The sequence below is a fragment of the Diuraphis noxia genome, unplaced genomic scaffold (assembly GCF_037042655.1).
Source record: "Diuraphis noxia isolate RWA-SAM2 unplaced genomic scaffold, SU_Dnox_SAM2 contig0001, whole genome shotgun sequence".
Classification (NCBI taxonomy): Eukaryota; Metazoa; Arthropoda; class Insecta; order Hemiptera; family Aphididae; genus Diuraphis; species Diuraphis noxia.
The window spans coordinates 12,114,849-12,140,719 of NW_028301711.1; the positions used below are offsets into that span (position 1 = coordinate 12,114,849).

A 25,871-nucleotide genomic window follows, 5' to 3' on the forward strand; every position below is an offset into this window, starting at 1 on the left:
CTTTTTTTTTTAGTGGGTTCATACTTCCTAATGAAAAGTATGTTGGTAAAGCAATTTTCCAAAAGCTTATATCAATTGATGCAGGGAGATCAGATTATAAGTTGGCACCTAAATTGACTGAACGGCATATTGAAGTTCAAGGAACTGGAAGGATGAATGTCAAACTAGCTGCTAATGTGTTTTCCGATACAGTTACTAAAGCTCTTGCTTATCTTGGAACAAATAACTATATTGACACATTGAACTGGAAAGATACAAGTATTTTAAAAATATTCATAATTTAACTAATACAATTAACAAGTTTATTTTCACATAAAAAAGGCTTCGGAATTAATTTCATTATTTAATAACTGGTTTGACCTTTTCAACACACAACAAAAATTTGATGGAGGTGTTCCAAGTTTTGGACTCGATGAGGTTAATCAAAATCAGCTATTAAATAAAATGACCAGTTTTATTCAGGAAATACGAGTACATGGAAAAAAAACACTGCTTCCTTTTCAAAAAGGTCAGTATATGAAATATTTGATGTTTTTGAAAATGAGTACCTAATAAAATAATTTTATAATTATATAGGTATACTAGTATGTAATAATTCGTTGAAAAACTTACTAGAAGATTTAAAAAGCAAATATGCTTTGCATTATATTATTACTAAAAGACTAAATCAAGATGTTATTGAGAACTTGTTTAGTTTTTTAAAAGGCATGGCAGGTTCTGCTAGCAATAATATAACTGCTCTTGACTTCAAATACAGGCGAGTCTAATTTTGATCTAAAAATATGTTTTCATTTAACATAACCAAATAAATTTAAATTGTACACTGTAAGAAATGTTATAATATTTAGCTGTACCTAATAATTTAGTTTAAGGTGGTTCATTCTGGGAAAGCACTCAGACTTTGTTTTCACTGAAAATACCAATTCTCAAGGAGGCATGGAAAAGAGTCTGTTAAATGAAAGTGACTGTTTAACTGGCCAAATGTTGAACTCAAATGTATTTGATGAAATGGATGATTCCAGGGAACATGATAGTGAAATGGCCAATATAGAATCGAGTTCAAGTTTATGCAAGTCTTCAGTTCCAAAAGAATGTTTTGACTTACTAACTGAATTTGAAGTACCTATACAAACTAGTTATTCATTAATTAAATTAAAACTAATAGTAGACTTGAAACATTTATTACTTATTAAGTGTCATTTCTACACATATTAGTTATGTTATAATTAAAAAATAAAATAAACTATAAAACTAATCTGACAAATATTTATTCTTACTTTTTAGATGGAAAACAGTGAACCTTTCAATGAACTTGAACTAGATTGTGCCCAATATGTAGCAGGATATGTTGCTAACCGTTTTGCTAACGAATATACAGAACTCATCAAACAAATTGATGATAAAACTGATAGTTGTTGGACTAGTTTTAAATCAAAGGGTGGTTTGAAAATGCCTTCTGACAATATGATGGTGGCAGTCAGAAAATTAGAAATAGAATTTCAAAAACTACACCAAGAGAGCATTAGTAAAAATAAAAATATTATGAAAAATATGACCAACTAACTGATGCCTCACATTGAAGATTTGTGTATTCCAAAAGATGCTGTTGAATGCCTTGTAAGAACAAGGACATTCATCAGACTAAATGATTTAAATAACAAGACCACTGAGAAAAACTACACGAAGAGACGAGAAAAGAGAAAAAAACAAAAATTTATAAATTAATGGGTATAGTTAAATATTATTAATATTATTATATATTAATTGATAACCGTCAATCACTATCAGCGGAATACTAGCAGAGCAACAACCAATGAAAAGAGGCGGAAGTCTCCCACCACTTTCTATGGAGAAGTGAGGAGCCGGGAATGCGTATCAAAAATCTGTGATCATACCTATTTATTTTGTCATGGTCATTAGCACATTTACCGATAAGATAAGAAATATTCCATAATCGTAGTTAGACTTCTCATTATTATTACAATTATTGTAGAATTAAGAGTATGAAATAAAATATATCATAAGCATTTATCAATGTACAGCTAAAATAACTGTAATCGTAGCCGCGATTCGCGACCAATCAAAAAAACCCATGGTTTAGGAAACGCTGCCTAGGAAGAGAGATAGATTTGTATTAAATCGGCTTATTTAAGTAGTCGTATAGGTGCTCTAGAATATAATGATTTGATGTTTGATATAAAATAAATAAAAATTATTGAATACTAATTGGAATACAATATTCCAGAAATGGGCCTTTAAATAGTTTCAATAGCTTGACCAATAAATAATAGATAATTCAATATCTCTAAAAAAACGCTATCATTTATCATGGAATTATAATAGAATTTAATTAAATACCTACCTATATTATTATAACAGTACTTAAATATTATAACTTAAATATTATCAGCTGAAATTGTGTTGTTAATATATGAATTTAGTATCTACCACTAAGTGTGTGCGTGTGTGCGTGTGTGTGTGTGTGTGTGTGTGTGTGTGTGTGTGTGTGTGTGTGTGTGTGTGTGTGTGTGTGTGTGTGTGTGTGTGTGTGTGTGTGTGTGTGTGTGTGTGTGTGTGTGTGTGTGTGTGTGTGTGTGTGTGTGTGTGTGTGTGTCTGTGTGTGTGTGTGTGTGTGTGTGTGTGTCTGTGTGTGTCTGTGTGTGTCTGTGTGTCTGTGTGTCTGTGTGTCTGTGTGTCTGTGTGTCTGTTTGTGGGTGTCTATTTATAATTTCAGCGACCCATCTCCAAATGGTAATAGAGATACACCAAAGAAAGTATGTATCTTTAAGGACTTATGTCTATTTAATTAACTTTTTCAGGCAGCCGTTTGAAAGTTTGAAAATTCTCATATTTCTGACTTTTCTGATATATTTTACCTTTTTTAAAAATGAACTCATTATAATATCTAGTAAGTATTTAATAATTAATAACAATAAATTAATGTTTAGAATTTCTGGGATCGATACGATAAAATTTTGGGAAGAATTGCTGTAACAATGACAGTGTTACGATTTACGAACCAATTTGTCAAAATATTCAAAAATAAAAAAATAAATAATACCTCAATGTAATTCAAAAATATAAATAAATATATAGGTTGTTACACGATAAATGTGTCGTTAGAAATTACTTTTTAAAGAAATTGTTGGCTATTTTTTATAGTGACGTTTGCATAGGTTTTAGAGGATTTAAATCCAACTCTTATAGTTATACTAAGAGATATACTAGTTTTTTTTTAGAAATGGCAGTCTTTAGGAGAGAATTCGGATAGAAAAATACTAACAGAATTTGGCTCCCAAATAAATAAGTTGATAACTGATATGAACAATCTAAATGATATTCCAAGCCCAGTTGCAGATCAGAATAATTGGCGGCAGAGCAATTTTGGATATTTAAAACACAAAAATTCTATGAGCGTGCAATGTTTTGGACAGAATAATTCTGAGAGTTATACAAATTTGCCCAGTTGCAAAGCATGGTTTCTTAATTCCAGAAGTACTGCTTTTTAAAGCAGTTTACAGTAAAAATACCTATTGTAAAAATTGTTGAGGAGAATTTTATGTATAATAGTAAGCTAAGCCCGATTTTCGATATTTTTATTAATTAAACTTAATCGCTGAGAAGTAAAAAAAATGCAATCAAACAGCAAAATTATATTTTCAAAATATTGTGTAAATATATTTTACGAACATTAAAATATTTCATTTGGATTGTCAGAATGTTTTAAAATATTTTAAATCAATTTTTGGGGGTAAGGAATAACACAAATCATTAAAACTTTATAAATTGTCGAAATTTTTAAATAACTTGTCTGATATAATAAAATTTCTTTTTAGAATGAAAAAAATCAATTGTTTCAAAACCATCGGTACAATAATGAAGTATTCAGAAGTCATACAACGAATAGTGACAACAATAGTATCCTTGGTGGTAGATAATATGTTACAATAGTACCTATTATTATTATTATATAACAATATAGATATATGAATTTCGATATTGTGAAAATATATATATATAGTGTGACACCGGCTTTAATATTTTTTATTAGTTATTATACCAAAAAGTTATTGTAAAATGTATTATTATTTATAACATCCTACCCTTATCCCCAATTGAAAAATTTCTGGGAAGTCTTAACATTTATTATATGACACAAATTATCATTAAAAAAATCTCATATATATGAGCCAGAAAAAAAATCTTAAGTGCCAAAATATTTATAGAATATTTCCACAAATATTGAATTTTGACTCGAATTGTATTTTATGCAAAATAAGATTTTATATTATGATAAATATTATAATATGAGTTTTTAATATAATTATAACAACACCAAAGTCTCAATTATGACATCAAAAATAATTATAAAGTATTTAAATATGTCAATTGCGTCAGAAAAAAATTATTGTAATATATTCTGAGTGGTGAATAGGGTTAGGTTTTAGACAGAGATAGAAACTTTTTTATTTCCATTTTTGTTCTTAATTTTGTAACGTATTTAGAAGCATTTTCCGTATCTGTCAGTTAAGGTTAATGAATGTAAAAATATTTATAATGTAAGGATCAACATTCACCAGGCACGTCACCAAGGGGGGGGCCTTAGGGGGCCTGGCCCCCTAAGAAAAGTCAGTGGCCCCGAACTGGCCCCCTCAATTTTATTTTCAAATATAATGGCATTTGATTATTCCGAATGGCCGAATCAAACAATCGTATTAGGTAGGTACATAAATTAAATTCCAAGATTTTATTTTATTAGTCGTTATTATACTCGCCACGGACTAAAGTATCTTAATTCTTAGTATATGGCGACATGGCGTATATGCGTTAGTCCGTAAAATTCGTCACTCGACAATTTGAGATAAGAGTGATAATCATAAGATTAGAGTGAATTACACGTCTAAGAATAGATTGAAAACTAGAAATTCCAAATACGGGTCTCGAACGTGCATTTGATAAACACGACCGTCGACCACAGACAACACGACTAGGTACAATAGTTTATATTCCACTATTCCAGTAACATTGTGATAGTGATCACCATTTACTACAGTCTACAATAACGTCAATAACAAATAAACATACCTCATCAATATAATATACACAGTGTATCGATTTGTATTGATTCATTATTCATAATCAAGCAGAGGCCAAGTCACAAGTAGTTGTAGTAGTATTACAATGAAGAGAAGTATAATAAGTTATTTTAATAATCCAAAAAACTTAAAAACTGAGAAAGGTATGTACGATAATATTATACACAATTCAGGTACATTTTATCTACCCAAGTCTTATTTACCTACATTTTATATTTACTAATTATTAGACTAATTTTCTTAAAGCTGTATATTCTATCATTAATAGGTACCTACGTCCTACATATTATTAATCCGTAGTTTTTTTAAATTTTTAAGACATTTCATTCTATTATATTGTTGAATTTGTAGTATTTTAATTTTTAATCATTAAGATGATTATTATTTTATAGTGTTTATGTGCATTATACTCTTTGCACACTCTTATTAATCTCAACATTTACACTATTTTTACAAAGTATAATTTAGGTAGGTAGTACTAAATATTTCTGGACTTATGGTATTTACTATTTAGTATTGTATTTACCTGTTACCATTCGGTGGATACATTATTTTCATAAATAATTGTTTTTATTTTATTTTATTTTATTCATGAAATTTTGATTTACTTATTTGTTGATCATAACATAGTTGATAATTAATACTAATTTGTACCTGCCTATTTATTATATTGTTATTATTATTATTATTATTATATGCAGGGTTTGAAAAGAATGCATTCAATTTTTACATTATGAATTATGATTGTGAATGCATTTATTTTACAAACGAATATGAATGGAAATTGAATGTAACTATGCATTCTTTTTCTAATCACATGGAAAAAATATTATATTTTTAATACCAAAAAATTTAAAAAAAAATTTTATTCATGTTTGATGTTAATGTTACTATGATACATATACATTTATATATACAGTATAGTTAATGTGGACTAAAGACAAGTATTTCTATACCTACTTTATTATATTATTTAATATTTATTGTGAAACAAAAGATGTTTCTCATTCATCATTTCAATAGTCATTAGCCATTTATATAACATGTTAATATATATGGTTCTAAATTATAATTATAATTATTATTATTTTTAATATCTTATTTATTTATTTATTTATATATAATATTGTTAAATTGCAGTTAATGTTTAAAATGTGTGTTATTTCAATTTGCTATACCTCCTACCTCGTTTATTGTTATTGTTCATGAAATATATAAAACGCCTTGTTATTTTGTTAAACAAAAAAATAAATTAATAAATTATGTTTTATTCATATAAAATAAAACATTTTTTTTTTACATGAATGCGGTTAAGAATGCATTCTTTTTGAAAAATTGAATGTTGAATGCGAATACATTCAATTTTAAGCTCTATGAATATGAATGTGAATGCATTCATTTTTTGAATGAATGTTCCAAACCCTGATTATATGTAATGTAACCATATAAGACTTGGATAATTTAGATAACTTAACAAAAAATAATTTTAATAAATAATATGTTAAGTCCAATAATCATGTTTTAGTTAATGAAGATGATATTAGCAAGAAGTTATTATGTGAAGCATCTACTTCTACAGAGATAAAAGAGATAAATAAAGGTTAATGTTACAGTTGCACTGTTGCGCATACTTATACTTTATAATAATACTTACATAGTTTCATATTATCTACATACATATTTAATATTTATACATTTATTTATTAATACTTATTACTTTTAGATGTTGAAGATTTCAACAATAGCGTTGGTGACATTGTGACTTGTAATTATGAAGAAGAACAACTACAAGACTCAAGTAGCAATGATAGCAACAGTAGTGATGAACATGTGAGTTGTGCTACAATTGTTGATAGTGTTGATATAAATTCTTCTATAGATTCTTCCTCTTGTACACTTGAAATATCAAAAACAATACCAGGTCCAAAAGATCTTGCTCAACATTTGGATGATGGACCAAAACAACCCAAATTATTATTTTATCCAAAAACAATGTTTTCTAACAGAATGAGACATTTCTCAGATACATGGTACAAAATGTTTAATTGGATCGAGTACAGTATAATGGACGATGGAGTATTTTGTTTTCCATGTCGTTTTTTTTCTAAGCATTATGACTTACACACTGTGTTTATTACAATTGGATTTAAACAATGGAAAAAAGCTTTAGACAAAAGTTCAGGGTTTAAACGACATGAATCAAGTAGTGAACACAAAAAATGTCAAGTTATGTTTGTTGAATACACAAGTATGAAAAGAAAAAATATATCTGTATCAACTTTAATTAATGAAAATCATTTAAAGTTAGTAAAAGAAAATCGTAAATACATTCAGTATATTGGAAAAGCGTTGTTATTCACTGCAGTTCAAGGTATTGCTCAAAGAGGGGATGACGAAAGTGAAAACAGTGTCAATCGTGGTAATTTTCTGGAGCTTGTACAGTTGCTCGAATATTTCAATGATGATTTTAAGCTAAAAAGGCAATCACTTCCAAGTAATTCAAAGTATACCAGTCCTAGCATGCAGAATGAAATACTTACAGTTTTTGGTCAAATGGTACGGGATAAAATCAGTAACGAATTGCAGAAATGTGAATACTTTGCAATTATGGTTGACGAAACAAAGGATATTAGTAAAACTGAGCAGTTGTCTGTAGTATTAAGATATTACCTGGATGGTATTGTCTATGAGAGATTTATGGGTTTCCGTGCTGCTGGTTCTTTATGTGCTACATCTTTATTTACATATATTAAAGAAATACTTGATATCAGTAATGTTGACATAAACAAGTGTGTGGGACAAACGTACGATGGTGCCAATGTAATGAGTGGTAAATTTAATGGTGTGCAAGCATTATTTCGCAAAGAAGTGCCACAGGCTTTATATGTGCATTGTTACAATCATCGTCTGAATTTGGTTATTGCAGATATCTGTAAAAATGTATCTGGAGTTAAAATGTTTTTTGATTTAATTGAAAGTCTGTATGTATTTATTTCTGGTTCTTCTATTCATGCTCAATTTGTTGATATTCAAAATGCCATGAAATTAACTTCAAAAGTTGAACTTAAGCGTATTTGCTTAACTCGATGGACAGCCCAAGTATTTGCATGCTTAACAATGAAAAAAGCAATTAGTCCATTACTTGTACTATTAAACAAATTAGCATATGAAAGAGGAGACCGTGCTGTAGAAGCTATAGGTTTACTTCATCAAATTGATTTTAAATTTATTTTAAATTTAGTAATGTTCTGTTATATCCTACATATGTTTAAAGGAATAAGCGATTATTTACAAAATGTAAGTGCTGAACTAGCTAATGCATTGATTTTAATATCATCTTTAGAATCAACCCTTCAAGATATGCGGTTAAAAGATACAGATACAACTTTTAGTAACATATATGCTGAAACCATTTCTATATGTGGTAAAAATAACATACCCATACCTTCACAAGATACAAATGTAAAAAGAATAAAAAAAATACCAAAACACTTTGAACAATTTATATTTACACAACAAAACTCATTAGAAGTAGAATTGTATACATCCAAAATAGATTTAAAAGTCAATCTTTATTATACAGTAATTGACTACATTTTGTTGGAAATTAAAAATCGATTTTCCAATAATAAAGATATTTTAAGTGCTGTCTCATACTTACATCCTGGTAATGAAAAATTTTTAAGTTTTTCGCACATTCAGCCTTTAGCCTAACATTATGGGGCCAATACTGATGTACTAAAGTCAGAATTAAAGATATTACCAAACACTATAAAAAGATATGAATTACAAAATAATACAGAAATTAAAACTATGATGAAATTATTGGAGCTGTTAGAAAAATACAAGTTGGCTTTTATTGAAACTCATAAAATTGTACAAATTATCATAACTATTCCAGTTTCAAGTGCTGCATGTGAGAGAACATTTTCTTGTTTAAGAAGGCTCAAAAACTATATGAGATCTCTTATGACAAATGAAAGGTTAGTGCAGTATTTAAATATGTAAAATAATATGACTAGTAAACTCAAACAATTATACACTTCTACAAAATATGTATTATTACATATCTTTAAAAATGCTATTATGTATAATACAATTATCTAACAAAATAAAAATAAAATATTTCATTCATAAATTCAAAAAATATCCCATTGAAAAACAATCAAACTGGAAATTTTTTGTTTTTGTAAATTATAAGCATCTCAATTACTTAATTAAAATTAGATACCTATGAGATAATAGTTTTGTTTATTATTTTTTGTTGTAGGTTGAATAATTTGGCACTATTGTCTATAGAAAAACATTTATCTAAATCATTAGATTTAGATGAATTTACCAGAAGATTTGCTGTGAACCATAAAAACCGAAGACTTATTCTAGTATAAATAATAAAATGTATATAATAAAATGTATATAATAAAATGTACCTACCTAATATAAATATAATATAAAACTTTAACAACCAATACAGACATTATACTGTTAAAATGTAGTATATATTTTTATAGATATTATGTGATAAGGAAAGGAGTGGTAGGGGGTAAAAAAACATAAAGGGGCCAACAAATATTGGCCCCCTCATAGAAAAATTCCTGGCTACGTGCCTGACATTCACTGATATAAAGACAAATAATTGTTGTAATATTTAGTAAATTTTAATATAGGTATTAAAATTAGCGAGCAATCAAGGTTTGTATGGTAAACTAAACTTAAAAGCAAATTCATTATTTTCAAAAGATTATTCATTTTTTTTATAAAACTATCTACTTTTATAATATACAATGTATATGTAGGTATACAATATTAAGATAGTAAGATACATATTTTATAGTTTGAATCTAAAATAGGTATCTAAAGAAATGTAGTTTGTGAAAGTCATCAGTTTAATAGGTATTTACCTAATAAAAATATGCTTCAAAATTTAAACTTAGAGAACATTGTTTGTGCTAGAGGCTCAAAGCGAGTTCAATTGAATAATAAATTATTTGTATATTTACTGTTTCGCTATATTTATTACATTATTAAATGAGACTAATGTTTTTACAAATTACTTAAAAATTATGTTAAAGTATTCATATGCTCAAATTGGTTAAAAATAGTTGATTTGGTGTAAATAACCTTATAAAATATAACTGCAAGTCTTTACAAATTTGTATTGTTTTCATTGAAAAATATTATATTTTCTTCCAAAACATGAGGTATATCGTTTGGAATTTAGATTCAATTCATGTCAACAGTTGTAATATATCTACTTAATAACGTTTACTCTTTAACATATACTAATTCTCGTTTATAGAGTAGATATACGAGTAACCCTCCAGCACACCTTTAACTTTTCCGTTTATAGGAAAGTGGTAATATTTCGGAATCGTTATTAGTTGTGTTTACATCAAAATTAACCTGTGTGACATAATATAGAACTAATACATTAATATGCATTAAAATTTGAAAGTCAAAAAGTTATAATTTCAATAATTTTATTAACACAAACCAACTAAAAACCATACATGCAAATACACATATTTAATAAGTAAATTTTTGAATTCTATGAAATTATTAATCATGAGTCATGAATCAGGAATTAAAGTAAAATAATGTTAAATACATTAGTAAATCTAGATATTTAGATGATAAAATATGTGGCACTTATCATTACAATATCAATAAAGAGAATATGATTTAATAAAAAAAAATATGTCACTTTTGAAATCTTAGGAACAATGACTTTAAGAGAAATTAAACATTGCTTTTGCATAATAATTTACCATACATAACTACAAACTTTTTTCTTAAACGGTTTGAAGAAAATGGATCATATCCAATAACAGTTTTAATCTAAATCAATGGGCTAAATAAAGATTAAATAAACAAAGAATACATATTGAATTGAGATAAAAAAGCTAATTTAAAATTTGAAATCTTAGATAGGTACAAATGTACAATGGCTTTTAGAGAAATTAAAGAATAATTAAGAATAATGATTATGGAATTTAAAAAAGTCTTATTCAAAATAATTTAAAAAATTTTTAATTCTTTAGAATTTACTAGGAATTAAAGTACCTAAAATAATGTTTAAAAAAAAAGAAAATCTAGATATTTAGTATATGCTGAATTTTGCAACTTTTATTACAATATGAATATACATACATATGCAGAGAATATGATTATAAAAATAATGATGTCACTTTTGAAATCTTAAGAATAATGAGTTTTAGAGAAATCCAACATTGCTTTTTAATAATATTTTACCATACATAACAATAACGTTTTTTCTTAAATGGTTTGAGGAAAATGGATCATCCCAATAACATTTTTAATTTTAATCATTGGGCTACATACATTGTTTAGGACAACATAACCGAGAGAGAAACGATGGTTCTCACTCGCACACATCTTCTGTGTGACAAGGTAAGTACTAGTGGTGGGCAAAAACCATCGATGTTTTACCATTTATTTTACCCATAAAAGTATCGCTTTAAACATCGATGTTCAGAGTTCGATGTTGATAATATGTTTCCCTGATAAATTGGAATATTTGATTATTAATCAGTAAGTCAGAGTTATGTCTATATTTAAAAAGCAACCTAGCAAATTTATCAGAGAACCCTTGAAAGTATGGCATAACATGAGTACTGTCTATCCAAATCTATCTAAACTTGCTATTAAATATCTCTCAATAGTTGCCACCTCTGTGCCCTCAGAAAGGTTATTTTCTAAAGCCGGGTCAACTTTAGGTACTAAAAGGAATAGAATTACATATAAAAGACTTCATAAGCTATTATTTTTACAATCACTATATGATAGTTTGTGGGGGATTTCAGGGATTTGATAATGTTTATTATTTTATATGTATATATTTATAAACCAGAGAGTTAAAATACAAGTGTTATAATTTTATTTTGAATTACTAATTTTATTGTTATGTACTTTTTTTATTCAGTACTGCTAAATACCTAATTAAATCTTAAGTTGGTCCCAATAAATGATTGGTATAATGGTATGGCAGGTAAATATTGGTTAAACGTTGAACATTATGTCAATGTGCCATCGAACATCAAATATTTTAAACAATCGATATTCTTGTGACAAAACATCGATAGTTCAACATCGATAGCTTCATACGTGAAAACAATCGAACATCGATTGTTTAAAATATTTGCCCATCACTAGTAAGTACAACTCTTGTAAGAGAGAGTAAACATAATAATAAGTATTAAACATAATATTTTTAATACCTATGATGATAATCATTAATCACTCTTGATAATTGTTACAATTTTATCAATTACTAGCCGACCCGGCCACGCGTTGCTGTGGCTAAAGTTTTTGTAATATTACATTATAGTAAACAATCTAAGAGAACATCAGTCACTGGCATCAGCACACTGGCATAATTTGTACTTAGTTTTTTTACCTTTTTTTCTTACCCAAATTTTGAGTAAGTGGCCAATTCATTATCATGCCGAGAGCGCAAAGAGCACGCATTAGCAGAAGAACTGCCACTTACTCAAAATTTGGGTAAGAAAAAAAGGTAAAAAAACTAAGTACAAATTATGCCAGTGTGCTGATGCCAGTGACTGATGTTCTCTTAGATTGTTTACTATAATGTAATATTACAAAAATTTTAGCCACAGCAACGCGTGGCCGGGTCGGCTAGTAATATTATAATATACAAACATGTCCGATAAACCAATAGCAACCACTATATAATACACTACTTATTATTATTTTAATCTGCAACAATAAACTAAATTTTTTATAATTTAGTTTGTTTTTTTCTAGACAGATGGCGCCACTGTTGTATTTTTGACATACAGATATCCTACATTTCGGGTGGATTTTCATAAAATATTCTTTCATAATAACCTTGTCCTATCAGTAACCAATAGTAACTATATGTCATACAATAAGTTTACCATATGTTTCCATTTTATATAAGAACAACTACTCATCCTCTTTGGATCTGCAACCTATAGAACCGTACAACTAAAAATATTTAGTATATTTTTTGGCCGAAAGAGGGCGCCACTACTTTGATTCTGTTTTTGATTTTGTATGAACTTTATACTTTTTTTTTATTAACAAAAGTGTTACTATAACCTTCAGCGGAGTGTCGGGTTTCAGCCAAAAAAAATTTCAACCAAATCGGTTCAGTAGTTTTCTCGGTTAGCGCGGTCTAAGAAAAACCCTTACAATTTTATATAATAGTATAGATGACATCTACCGGTTAATAATAGTATGAATCACGGTCTTAGAATTATGTTAGCTTACAGATTTTTGTGTTATTATTGTTGTATAGTGTTATGCCGCATCCATTATTATTTATTTTTAATAGTAATAACAGAAAACGTATATTTTGAATACGTACAGTAGTTAATAGTTATACATACATACCTAATCTGTTGTTGAACTATTCATAGGTATTTGCAGTTTTCGATCATTATTAGTTTTTTTTAAATTAATATCGATAAAAATTTATTTGTTAGGCAGAAAAGCTTAAAAATTTAATACAAGGCTCTTAACATATTGTTACAATAGCAGTTGAAAAATAAAATAAATTCATAGTCACAATTTTTTTTTATAAGCATTCAAAGTTCAAATTTTGACTAAATGCGTAAAAATTACGGCAATGTTCAAATTATCTTAGATAGAAATTCATAAAAGTTTTTCTTTTTAATTCTAAGATTTGAAAATTCAATACAAGATTCTTAATAAGTTTGTCAATCTTTATCACAAATAAAATGTCCACCGGAAATTCAAATTAAATTTTTATGAGCATTTGAAATTTAAATTTTTACAACATTAGATTTTCACTTTTAGCGATTTTCTTATTTTGGTGTAACTCTAAAACAAATATGACCGTAGATACTTAAAATTTTCACTGAATGTTTATATAGGTATTTTCTATATTTGATAAAATTTTCAAAATATTTAAATTTGTTTTGAGCTGTTTACAGACATTTTAATTTTTCAACTTTTTGGTTTTTTTTTTTTATAAATATCGATAAAAATTTATTTGTTTGGTAGAAAGCTTGAAAATTTAATACAAGGCTTCTAACACATTGTAACAATAGCAGTAAAAAAATATTAAAAATACATAGTCACAATTTTTTTTTATAAGCATTTAGATTTAAAATTTCGACTTAATACGTAAAAATTACGGCAATGTTCAAATTATCTTAGATAGAAACTCATAAAAGTTTTCTTTTTAATTCTAAGATTTGAAAATTTAATACAATGGTTCTAACATATTTTTACAATAGCAGTTGAAAAATAAAAGAAATACATAGTCACAATTTTTTTATAAGCATTCAAAGTTTGAATTTTGACAACATATTATGTAAAAATCATGAAAATTCGTAAATTATTTTACGCTAGAAATTCATAAAAAATTTTCCTTTTATATCTAAGATTTGAAAATGTAATACAATACTCTTAAAATATTTTTACAATAATAGCAGTTGAAAAATAAAAGAAATACATAGTCATAATTTTTTTTTATAATCATTCAAATTTTAATTTTGACAACATACGTAAAAATCACAAAAATTCGCAAATTATTTTATGCTAGAAATTCATAAAAATTTTTCTTTTTAAATGTAAGATTTGAAAATTTTTAATAATCTATAATATATCCTAGACAGTCTGTCTAAGACAGATAAACCCGTTTCCGCTCAGAATCGTTTTTCGTATACAATGATATAATTGAATTCAAATTTAATTCCATCCATTACAGTAACTCACTTATAACCTTCATCTGTACATCAGAGCGATATCTACGACTTACCCGCTTTTTTTATATTAAAATTTAGAACAATGTTATGAATATATTATATATATATATATATAATAAAATAATAATAGTATTGAATTATGAAAGAATTTTAATTTAAATTATTGAAATATTATATTTTTCTAACTTTTTCGCCTGTTTCAATAGCTCTGGTTTTCCCATAGTATACGTATGAAATTCCGAACAAGTCATTTTGAAATTAAATTTGCATTGAATGATACTTTCTACAGTTTCTATTTGAAGACGGTTACGTTCTTTTGTCCACTGGGCCATAATCAGGGAAAATATACTTTCAACATTAGCGTTATGACCAGGAATAGCATATACGTATTGGCACATCAAAATTAAATTACGTGTATCATATAAGTATTTTTGTATGTTCTATATTTAACTAACCATAATGGCATACTAGGCAGTAGGCACTAGCACAGGCGTCTCGCGACAAGATAATTTTCGATACCAAAACTCAAAGTGCATGCGTGGGGACTTGGATTTTTTTTCAGGAATCGCATGCTTATCACTATTATTGCTTATCGCTATTCTTATCACTTTTGATCTTTTGAAATATATAAAAAATATTATCATGTCTAAAAATAGAGTAAAATATAGACGCCCAAGTCAGATATATGGTACTTTAAAGTCTAATGTCTAAATAGTAAATATAATGGTACTAATGGTAGTCTAAATGTAGGCACTCGGTGCAATTATAGTATTATACAAATATTCATTAAAAATGTTTAATTGTGATTTTTGCTCACTCCAATATAAAAAAAGATGTTCGTTGCTTCGGCATCAAAAATCCAAACACAATTTTTTTTTATATGACTGCAACTATTGTGGGTATGGTTGCAATATGAAAACGGTTCTAATTCAACACTTTCAAGAAGAACACTCTTTTTCAAATTTCAAAATAAGTATGTTATTATAGTTTTAAGTTTATACTAAATACTTTTAGTTATTACGTCATTTCTGATTTAATGTGTAAAGAAGTGTAAAAAGGAAACTGTAACATAATACACTATATTTAAATAATAATAATAATAAAAAGTATATTTACGAAAAACGATTCTGATCGGAGATTGTCAGCCTAGGATAATATAATATTTTCCACTGGGTGTTGTAAAAGGCTTATGTTTTATTTGTTTTAATTACCTGAATACCCCTAAATTAAATCGTATAGAAAATGGCAATTTAAACAACTGATGTATATTTCAAGTTTCTACGAGTTATAATTTTTAACTATAACAACAATACAAAATTATTTGATGGTAAATCACTATTTTACACTTGAATTTTGGATTTTGTAAAAATTTAAACTTATAATACAATTATTTTAAATGACCAACTTTTAACTAAAAATTAATATCGATAAAAATTTATTTATTGGGTAGAAAATCTTGAAAATTTAATACAAGGCTCTTAACATATTGTTACAATAGCAGTTGAAAAATAAAATAAATTCATAGTCATAATTTTTTTTTTATAAGCACTCAAACTTTGAATTTTGACAAAATACGGAAAAATCACAAAAATTCGCAAATTATTTAAGCTAGAAATTCATAAAAAATGTTCTTTTTAAATCTAAGATTTGTAAATTTAAAACAAGATTCCTTACAAGTTTGTCAATCTTTATCACAAAAAAAGTCCCCCGGAAATTCAAATTAAATTTTTACGAGCATTTGAAATTTAAATGTTTACAACATTGGATTTTCATTGGATTTCACATTTAGCGATTTTCTTATTTTAGTGTAACTCCAATCTAACACAGATAAAATATTTTATTTATTAACAGTTTAAAACAATTTTGAGTTTTTCAACAAAATTTTAATAAAATGGCTTTTCAACTAACGAGACAATTTTTAAGATGCAATATTTTAACAATTCAAAGTTCAAAATCAAAGTACTATATTTAATAGAAAGTCTTAAAGTATGTTTATCTAAATAATATGTTTAATTTTTATTCTAGGTACTTGTTAAATAGCAGAAATAGTTTTAAAAGAAATCTAACATTTATTTACATGAAAGATTCTAATAATATATCAATTAAATATTTAAATATCGCGGACCAGAAATATACGAACCAGAATTCAAATAATAACAGCGGTCAAATTTTGAACGTAAGTAACACATAATATCTATCTTTGGTCTCATTTTCTGACTTAAGTCTTTTTTTTTATGACAAGCCTTTTTGATCAAATAAATTGTGACTTATGTGAATTTGGTAAACACTTATAATAGTATAAAGTTATAAAGTACCTATTATTATTAAATATTATTATTATAATAAAATTTCTTTTTAGAATGAAAACATCTTGGATCGAATTTACAAAAATGTGCGAACTATTCGTAAAACATTAACGGAAGTTATAATAATAATATGGTTCCTGAGAAAATGTATGTACCTATCAGAAATAAAATCAATAAATCCAGTTGAATCAAAGAAAAATTAAACATGCCTATTGGTTTTGGGCAATATTCTTCAGTCACATCACAATAAAAGTTTTGGTACTTGTTTGTTATCGCCTCGCCAGTGCCCGTAAAAAAGAGTGGCAGGGCGATACATTTTTTACGGGCACTGGCGAGGCGATTACAGACAAGTGACAACTGAAAAACACACCTCGTAAAAAGAAACAACCAAACAACGGTGTAATTTTCATCTGTCATACGAAGAATTTGCAACCAGCCTACGGGAGGCAAGAGCATGCCATCGGGCGCGTCCCCAGGTTGCGGATAGGTTAATGCCCTGTAGATATACAGGGTAGCCGTGAAATAAGACATCCTTAGGGTTGGTAAAATAAGGGTCCAAGTATAAAAATACGTTGCCTAAATATAACTAGAGTTACTTATGAAAAGTTTTGTAATCATTGTAACTTACACGACAAATGGACTTATTTGGCGATAAGCAAATGCTGCACAAGCACCACAATACTGATATCCGGCATGCCTGTAAAATAGAAATTCATTAGAATTGTTGATGATTAAAAAATATAACACACTATCGAATGTATTATTCAGAGACTACGTACGGAGCTATTATGGCTCTAGGGGTCCATGAGTGAGTTCGGCGGCACCTAACCAGCTTTCCAATTGGTTGCTGAATGCTGAGCTCCTTAGCTGAAGGAAACAAATTGTTACGTTTTATAGTTTTATTCCGATCTCGATCGTTGACAAGGAAATCTCGCACCCGATTTGTTGTACCATGTGTCCATGTCCCAGAGTGACTAGCTGTAATTACAGCCATTTTCAAAGGTTCAGCGTGATGGATGAAGACCGCAATGCAATTTATGCTTCTATATATAGTTTAAAATCCCCCATCTAGGTAAATAAAATTGTAGGAATTAATATACCTATTTGAATCTTTTATTTTATTCAATTTGACATTAAAAATGATTGATAAAAAAATGTACATATTATAAGTCTTACATAAGTGTATAGTTATATATCTATTATAAGTTAATCAAAAAAGAAACAATCTATACTATAAAAAAAAACTGTTGACATAATTCTTTCACGTCAGTACATATAGTATAGTACCTTATGTATAATTTGTTTTTTTTTCACATGATTTATCATTGTAATGTTACTTTACTGTAAAATTAGAATTATTCACTATTTTAATATTATTGTCAGTATTAAATATTGTACCCAAATTGTTGTGATAATTTTAACATGAGTAAAATTATTATTTTAGATACTGAAGTGCGATTTGCATAATTAATTATTATTCAGTTACAACAAATTAAATTATACCTACCTTGATATTTATTTGTAGTTATGACTACTTTTCTTAAAACCTCTTAATTACTAATAATAATATTGTATAATGTACAATGTATTGTATTAGATTATAATTAAATGTTCTAAATTATTATGCATTACCTATATTTTAAAAACTATTATTAGGTTCTTTCAACAAGCATTAGTCGTCGATGGAAGGAGTATTGGTGTGATATTTGCCAACACAGATGCAATTGACAGATACAGAGAAGAATAGGGCACTGTCACATTGGTTGAGATCGATGCAACATTCAAAACTGTGCCTCGTGTTCCAGCAGATTTGAAATGTTTCCTTACCATCCAGGTTGTTTTCAAAAGTGTTATAAGTATTGAATAATAGATATTATAATTATTATGTATAATCCAAATTCTATTTTCTTAATATATGCCTATTATTCATTTATTTTTGTTTTGTTTTTTTAGTCCTTTCCAATGGTTTATGCTCTACTGGGGAGTATGACTGAAGAAGTTTATGCGGCTCTGTTTGAAATTGTAAGAAATATTTTACCTTTATATTATCAATGTGTTTTATTACAGATTATGAAAAAGCTCTGATGTCAGCAGCTGCCCAGCAATCATTTCCAGAAAGCCAATTAAGATGCTGTTGGTTCCATTTTACACAAGTAACTTTGTAATAACTTTTATGTACTTAGTGATGGTTGTATAAAAAAAAAAAAATTCTAGTCAATTGCACAGTATTGTCACCGACAGATGAACAGCGTTTTGGATTTGGTCCGTACAAACCCAGTGTCCCAGTAGCAGATAGAATTATCAGAATGGTAAGTTTAAGTTTGAAATTTGTATTCAATTGTATTTCTCTTTAATACATTAATGTATTATTAGGTATTGGCATTACCTCACCTACCCAGGCTACCCACGCTTGTCCACAATTTTCCATGACTGATGGTTTCAGTGCTATCATGCGTTATACAAGACAGTTTCCTGCGATTGAACGAGGTATGAGAAACTTTTTAATTGGGTATGTGGAATTTTTTTGGTTGCTACAGTTTGGTCCAGGTTTAATCAGTGTTTTTGGAGAAGAATACTGAACCAACAATTATTTGGAGTCATTCCATGCTACATTTTTTACTTAAATAATTTTAGTTTTATTGTTGTAATTCAAAAACTGTATTCGTGGGTACTTGAAATTTCTTGAGTATACTTTATATTCTAATTTTAATATAGTTAATGTTGTTAACGACTTATAATAATATCTTAGATAAGATAAATTAAAGGCGCTTTTTGTTTCTTTAAATACAGTTTCTTTGTATTAATCGAAACAAGAAGCCCGTTTGTTGTGGCTTTTGATCTTAAATTAAATAATATTACATTAAATATAGAAATTTATTGAATTAATTAATCAAAAAATCTCGTAGTCTATACTACAATAAATTATTTATTTTATCTAAGAACATTATTAAAAACACGTGGAAATTAATTAATGAAGCTACCTATGCCATCAAAAAATATGAAAATCAAATTATTGCATTGAAAGTAATTCTACAATACTCTTTGAACTAATGAAACTGCATATTAAATTGATTTAATCATTTATATTCCAATATCGGTTATATTACCTACATAATTTTACAGGCATTTATTTTAAAAATAGAGTTGGAATAATTATCTGAATAATAAATTCCTAGTAAATAATTCAATAATTCTTTATCCAATACATCCTACAATAATTTGTAATTTAATATAAAAAAGCTGGTAAGTTGATGTCGTTCTGCTGGGTATTTTATATATAAATATGTTGACTGATTAATGAATTCATAATAGTATGTACTATACTGTAATTCCTATACTTAGTAGGTACAACTAATATCGTAGTATGAGTATTTGACAACAAACAACTTAGACACGCAGATAAATATTGTCAAATAAGTTTGTAATCCAAGTGCATCGACCCAGATTCTTAACACGAGGATCGGCCAACCGGGAACTTTTCCGAAATCCCGGTGGACCAATTCATGCGCCGCGCCGCTGTAATATACAACAAACAAGTTATTATAAAGTATTAATATAAGTCATTAACGACATTAACTATATTAAAATTATAATATAAAGTATACTCAAGAAATTTAAAGTACCCACGAATAAAATTTTTGAATTACAACAATAAAACTAAAATTATTATTCTTGAACTTAAAATAACCATAAAAAACTGTGTTTGTAAAGTTTTTAGATTTTTGAACCTTGTTTAAAATTGTCAATCCTTAGCTATTAAATTTAAACTTTTTTTACATTTTTCAATTATAAAATTTTGACAAAATTTGAACCTTAAACGCTTATAAAAAAACAGTATCTATGTATTTTTAATATTTTCCAACTGCTATTATATATCAACATATGAGAAAGTTGTATAAATCTTCAAGATTTTGACGCAATGAATAAAATTTTATTGACATTTATACAATAAAAAACGAAAAATTTCAAATGTTTATAAATATAATTAAAAAATTGTTGAAATATTTTGAACATTTTATTAAGAGGTTTGTTTTAAAAAGTATAATTATCTATTATTTTTTAATTTTAATTTTTTTACATTTAGGGCCTCAGAAATTACCGAATGTATAATAGGTATATAGTAATATAACATTGATAAATGGATTATCAGCATAATGGTATACCTGCAGCTGTGGTTTAAATATATCCATCTTAGTGAATTGGTCCATCGCTGTGCGTTATAATCCTTTTCCTCCCCAAACTTTTCCAAAGTCATAGACTTTTTGAGGTCGTTTAAACCTCCATAATCGCTCTGTGGCCAATTTGTGTTTGTCTGATCTGCTTGGCTTAGAATGTTATTTAGAGTGTTGAATTCGGAAATTAACTTATCTAATTGGGGACCAAATTCTTTTAGAGTTTATCCACCCGAAAAAGTTCCATTTACGCCTAAAATATAACAATATCTTTACAAATATTTACAATTTTTAATGTATATTAAGGACATAGGAATGTTTCTTTTGGTGTATACTATTAACAAAATAATAAATAAATAAATAAATATTTACCTTTAATACACAGGTTTTTATTATATAGACCACAATACATTTTTTTTTTAGTCCAATCCAAAAAATTAAGGATTACAGTTTGAAGACAAAAATATTATACATATTTTTTGATTAACTTACTTTAGGACTTTCTACTAAATTTGTATGACTTATTGCCCTAGATTTTGTATACCATATTCTCGATTGTCCGATTATTTTAAATAAATTGTTTTGCCAATAATAAAGACATATTTAATATAAGTTTTTTTCAATTCAATTGTAAAACTCAGAAATATTTTACTAAATAATTATTACTGTCGGTAAAAAATGATTAATATCAACAAATATATTTTATATTAACTGTTGTTTACATATTGTTTCTATGGTACTAAATTCAAATATTAACAAACTTTCAGCCAATTAATATTTAAGTTACTGTTATGCATATGTATATAATTCAATTCAATTACTCGTATAATTCCATTATTCCATGATAAATAATAGCTTTTTTTTAAGAATATTGAATTATCTTTTATTTATTGGTCAAGATATTGAAACTATTAATTAAAGGCCCATTTCTGGAATATTTTATTCCAATTAGTATTCAATAATTTTTTATTTATTTTATATCAAACATCAAATCATTATATTCTAAAGCACCTATAAAACCACTTAAATAAGCCGATCTAAGGTTAGGTTCCGGTGCCGAACACCAAACCGTCAACGGCATCAACACGTACCTCCGCATCGCTCCCGACGATTTTTTGTTATAATTATAAATTTGTTTTGTGGTATCTGGATTTGAAATTTAAAAGTTTTTTGCACATATTTAAGCATACCTACCTATTTCCAACTTTTTTCCTATACATGCATATTTTTTTAAATTTATACTGCATATTTTATCTTTTTTTTTTAAATAAGAATTTTTTTAATTATTTACATAATAAATTAAATTTGTATATGTATAAAAATGATTAATACATTTATGAAATTCAATTTTCTGTATAAGTATTTGGTTTTAAGGACAGCATTTAAACTAATGAAACATAAAGACAAAAACCATTATAAATATATCATGCCTAACCAAGTAAAATAAGTTAACGGTGATAGATTTTTTGATACTTAAAACATACTCATGATTTATGTCTTCTTTAAATTGTGAATAACTTACGTTAACACACATTTTATATTAAAAATTATTTAAATTAATTATTAAAAAACATCGTCTAGACTTAATATATATTTGTCTGTGATCTAACACAAGTTATAATTTTAAGTGATGTAGGCGAATCTAGGAAAAAAATCCCCAAAGTTATACCTAATTGTTGGATACAGCTGTCTAAAATAATAATTAATAATAATAAAAATATATAAAATTTGAATGATAACTATTAGGTATAATATTATTTTGATCACACAGCTAGATTACGCAAAAATTAAAAATAATTATGATAATAATGAAAAAAGAGATGTCTAAAATAATAATTAATAATAAAAAACAATATATAAAATTTTGAATTACACTGCGCATAAAATAAAAATAATATCTATACATATAATAAAAAGTTAATCGGTTATCTTGCGTATGTTATTACTCACAGCTGTCAAAAATTAAAAAATTAAAATAATAAAATTATGATAATTATGAACAATGGTAAAAATATAAAATATCACACTGCGCATAAAATAAAAATAATATCCATGTATATAATAAAAAGTTAATCGTTTCTCATGCGTATGTTATTATTCACAGCTGTCAAAAATTCCCCAATGGTTATGTTGTCTTCATTTTGTCTTTTGACTAATTCTTTTAGACGGATGTTTACAGTTTTATTGTGGCCTCTTTTTGTTCTGCTCTCTTCGGGTTCACCTAAAGCATCTATTGCTAACTTAGCTCGATCGGCGTTGATTTCATTTTTAATTTTTCTCATCAGTTTCCAAATTGTGGGATGTTTTTGACCAACTAGTTTTGAGAACCTATTGTTCCATCCTTCAACACTGTTGTTGGTTCTGTTACAGCCATTGAGGGTAGATTCATTTACATTCCATACAGCTGATGGGTACATTGGTGGTAGTTTTCGATACCTAATATTATTTTCTTCATTTCCAATTCTTCGATATTTTCCACTAACGTAGTATGCATCAAAATAATCTAATAGATCCATGAGATTTTCGGGTAAATTGTTTTTTAAATACGTCATACCTTCTTCTACGAGTTGCAAAGGAAGGAATGCAAGTGCATAAACCATTCCACAATGTTTCCGAAATTCTTCATCTCTTTTGTACATTGTGGCAAGTCCCAGTTCTTGTACTTTACGGAAGGTTGATTGACACAAATGATAGAAGCAACCTCTTACATTTATATGATTACCAATTACTTCTTTTGCTGCTTCAATAACTGCACTTTCAAAGTCAAGGTGTAAGTATTTGGGGTCGGGATATAAATTTCGTTTAGCACATTCTTCCATTGTAATTTGGAACATTTCCACATATGTTTGTTTAGTTTTTCTTTGTAAAATACAATAAATTGAAGTCAAAAATACATTATTTTATTTTATCCGTATTACGTTTAATTGTAAGAGAAATTTTGGAGACAATCCGAAATTTCCGTCTAGATACCAGGTGTCTGATGCTGTAAGTAGTCTTAAATGATCATCTGTTGCAAATATAACTATTCTTTCAGACACCTCTGGACCATTGTCCTTCAATAAAAGTCTATCATTATCAATAAATGCCCATTTACCTATTAAAAAAAAATTGATATAATTATTGTTAACTATAATAAGTATTTCTCCTAAATATAATATACTAAAAATACTTGGACCAATTAATAAAATACTTCAAACTCACGACTTAGATGTCATTACAGCAACAGTAATAATAAATAAAACTAAACCTAGAATACAAAATATGCGTGAAGATAGTGCGTTTGAAAAAATTTGCATTAATGTTGATAGTTTTATTAACGACTATGGGCCGTTTTATCAATCTCCAGTTATGATAATTTAAACTTCAGTTAACCTTAATCCCCAGTTAAACTATAAATGTGATTTTATGATCACTGGATTAATATTTTAACTGGACTTTAACCGAAAATTAATTAATCCTAGATATTTGGCTTGATATTTAAACAGTTTAACTAGAGATTAGGTATACAATATTAGATTATATTGATTTTGCGATTACATTTTGTTTGATTTTTCAATTATTTATTTCAATGATTTTTTTATTTTGTTGATTCTATTTATAGTTTATTGGTGATTATTTCAATGTAAGTGCCATTGATTTAAAAAATAACTATTTGATTACAAAAATTGTATTTAAAATTAATCTTAGATCGTTTTGGGTTATTTAAGTAGCAGCAGTAGTAGTGATAGTAGTACTGATGAAGAAATTGAATTTTTGGGTAATATGAATCAATGCTTCAACAAACCTCGAAGACCATATTTATTATCCATAAGAATAGACCATTTATATAAATGGGATGAGCAAGATTTTTTTGCCAGATTCCGTTTGAGTAAAAACACGTTTAAAATTGTTTTAGAAATGGTTCTTCCATAGGGGACAATTTGCTGAGTGCTTTTAATGGAATTGGAGGTCCTCCTCCTGTTACACAGGGTTTAGATTTCACATCTCGCAACTTGATTTTTACAGTTTTTTTTAAATTTTCATATTTTAATTTCAAACATTTTGGACTACGATATCCATTTAGGCTTTTGCAATTAAATTTATTTGCTAATGCTTCCCAAGTTTTATTTTTTAGGTTGGCTGTTACGGCATCTGTTTTTTTGTTTTCCAAAATATGTTTTTGACTAGCCACCAGGTCAACAAGAAGTTGCAGTTCGCCGTCAATAAAATTTGTGGAGCGTTCACGTTTGATTTTTAATAAACTCATAGTTATTAAATTGTACTCAAAACTAACAAATACAACACGACAACATTGAACATATAAAATCAAAAGTATTCTATATTTTTAAAAGTGAAAAACTGTTAACTGAAAACGTCAAAAGATCGGAAAAGAATATGTCAGATAATGTAAGCGTATCACTCAAAATAAATATATCATGATAAAAGATAACAATTCATTGATAGAAGTTAGAAACATTTTCATATTACTGATGTAACTAACATCAATCAATGCATTTCGGTAGTTAATTAATCTTCGGTTTGTTATACGCTAGAATAGTTAATCTTAGGCCCGGTTTTTCA

The 25,871-nt window shown here is 27.2% G+C and overlaps 1 protein-coding gene and 1 pseudogene across 1 annotated transcript; one reads left to right on the top strand and one right to left on the bottom strand.

Annotated features, from left to right (window-relative positions):
- Positions 1–1,566: 1,566 nt before the first annotated feature.
- On the top strand, positions 1,567–8,810 carry LOC149059686 (zinc finger MYM-type protein 1-like). The gene is made up of 4 exons (XM_089225497.1): positions 1,567–1,617; positions 3,240–3,495; positions 6,622–6,696; positions 6,820–8,810. Exons 1-4 carry the CDS (start codon positions 1,567–1,569, stop codon positions 8,808–8,810), a joined length of 2,373 nt encoding a protein of 790 aa, XP_089081623.1.
- A 14,570-nt stretch (positions 8,811–23,380) lies between these two features.
- On the bottom strand, positions 23,381–25,557 carry LOC149059687 (uncharacterized; annotated as a pseudogene).
- Positions 25,558–25,871: the final 314 nt, after the last annotated feature.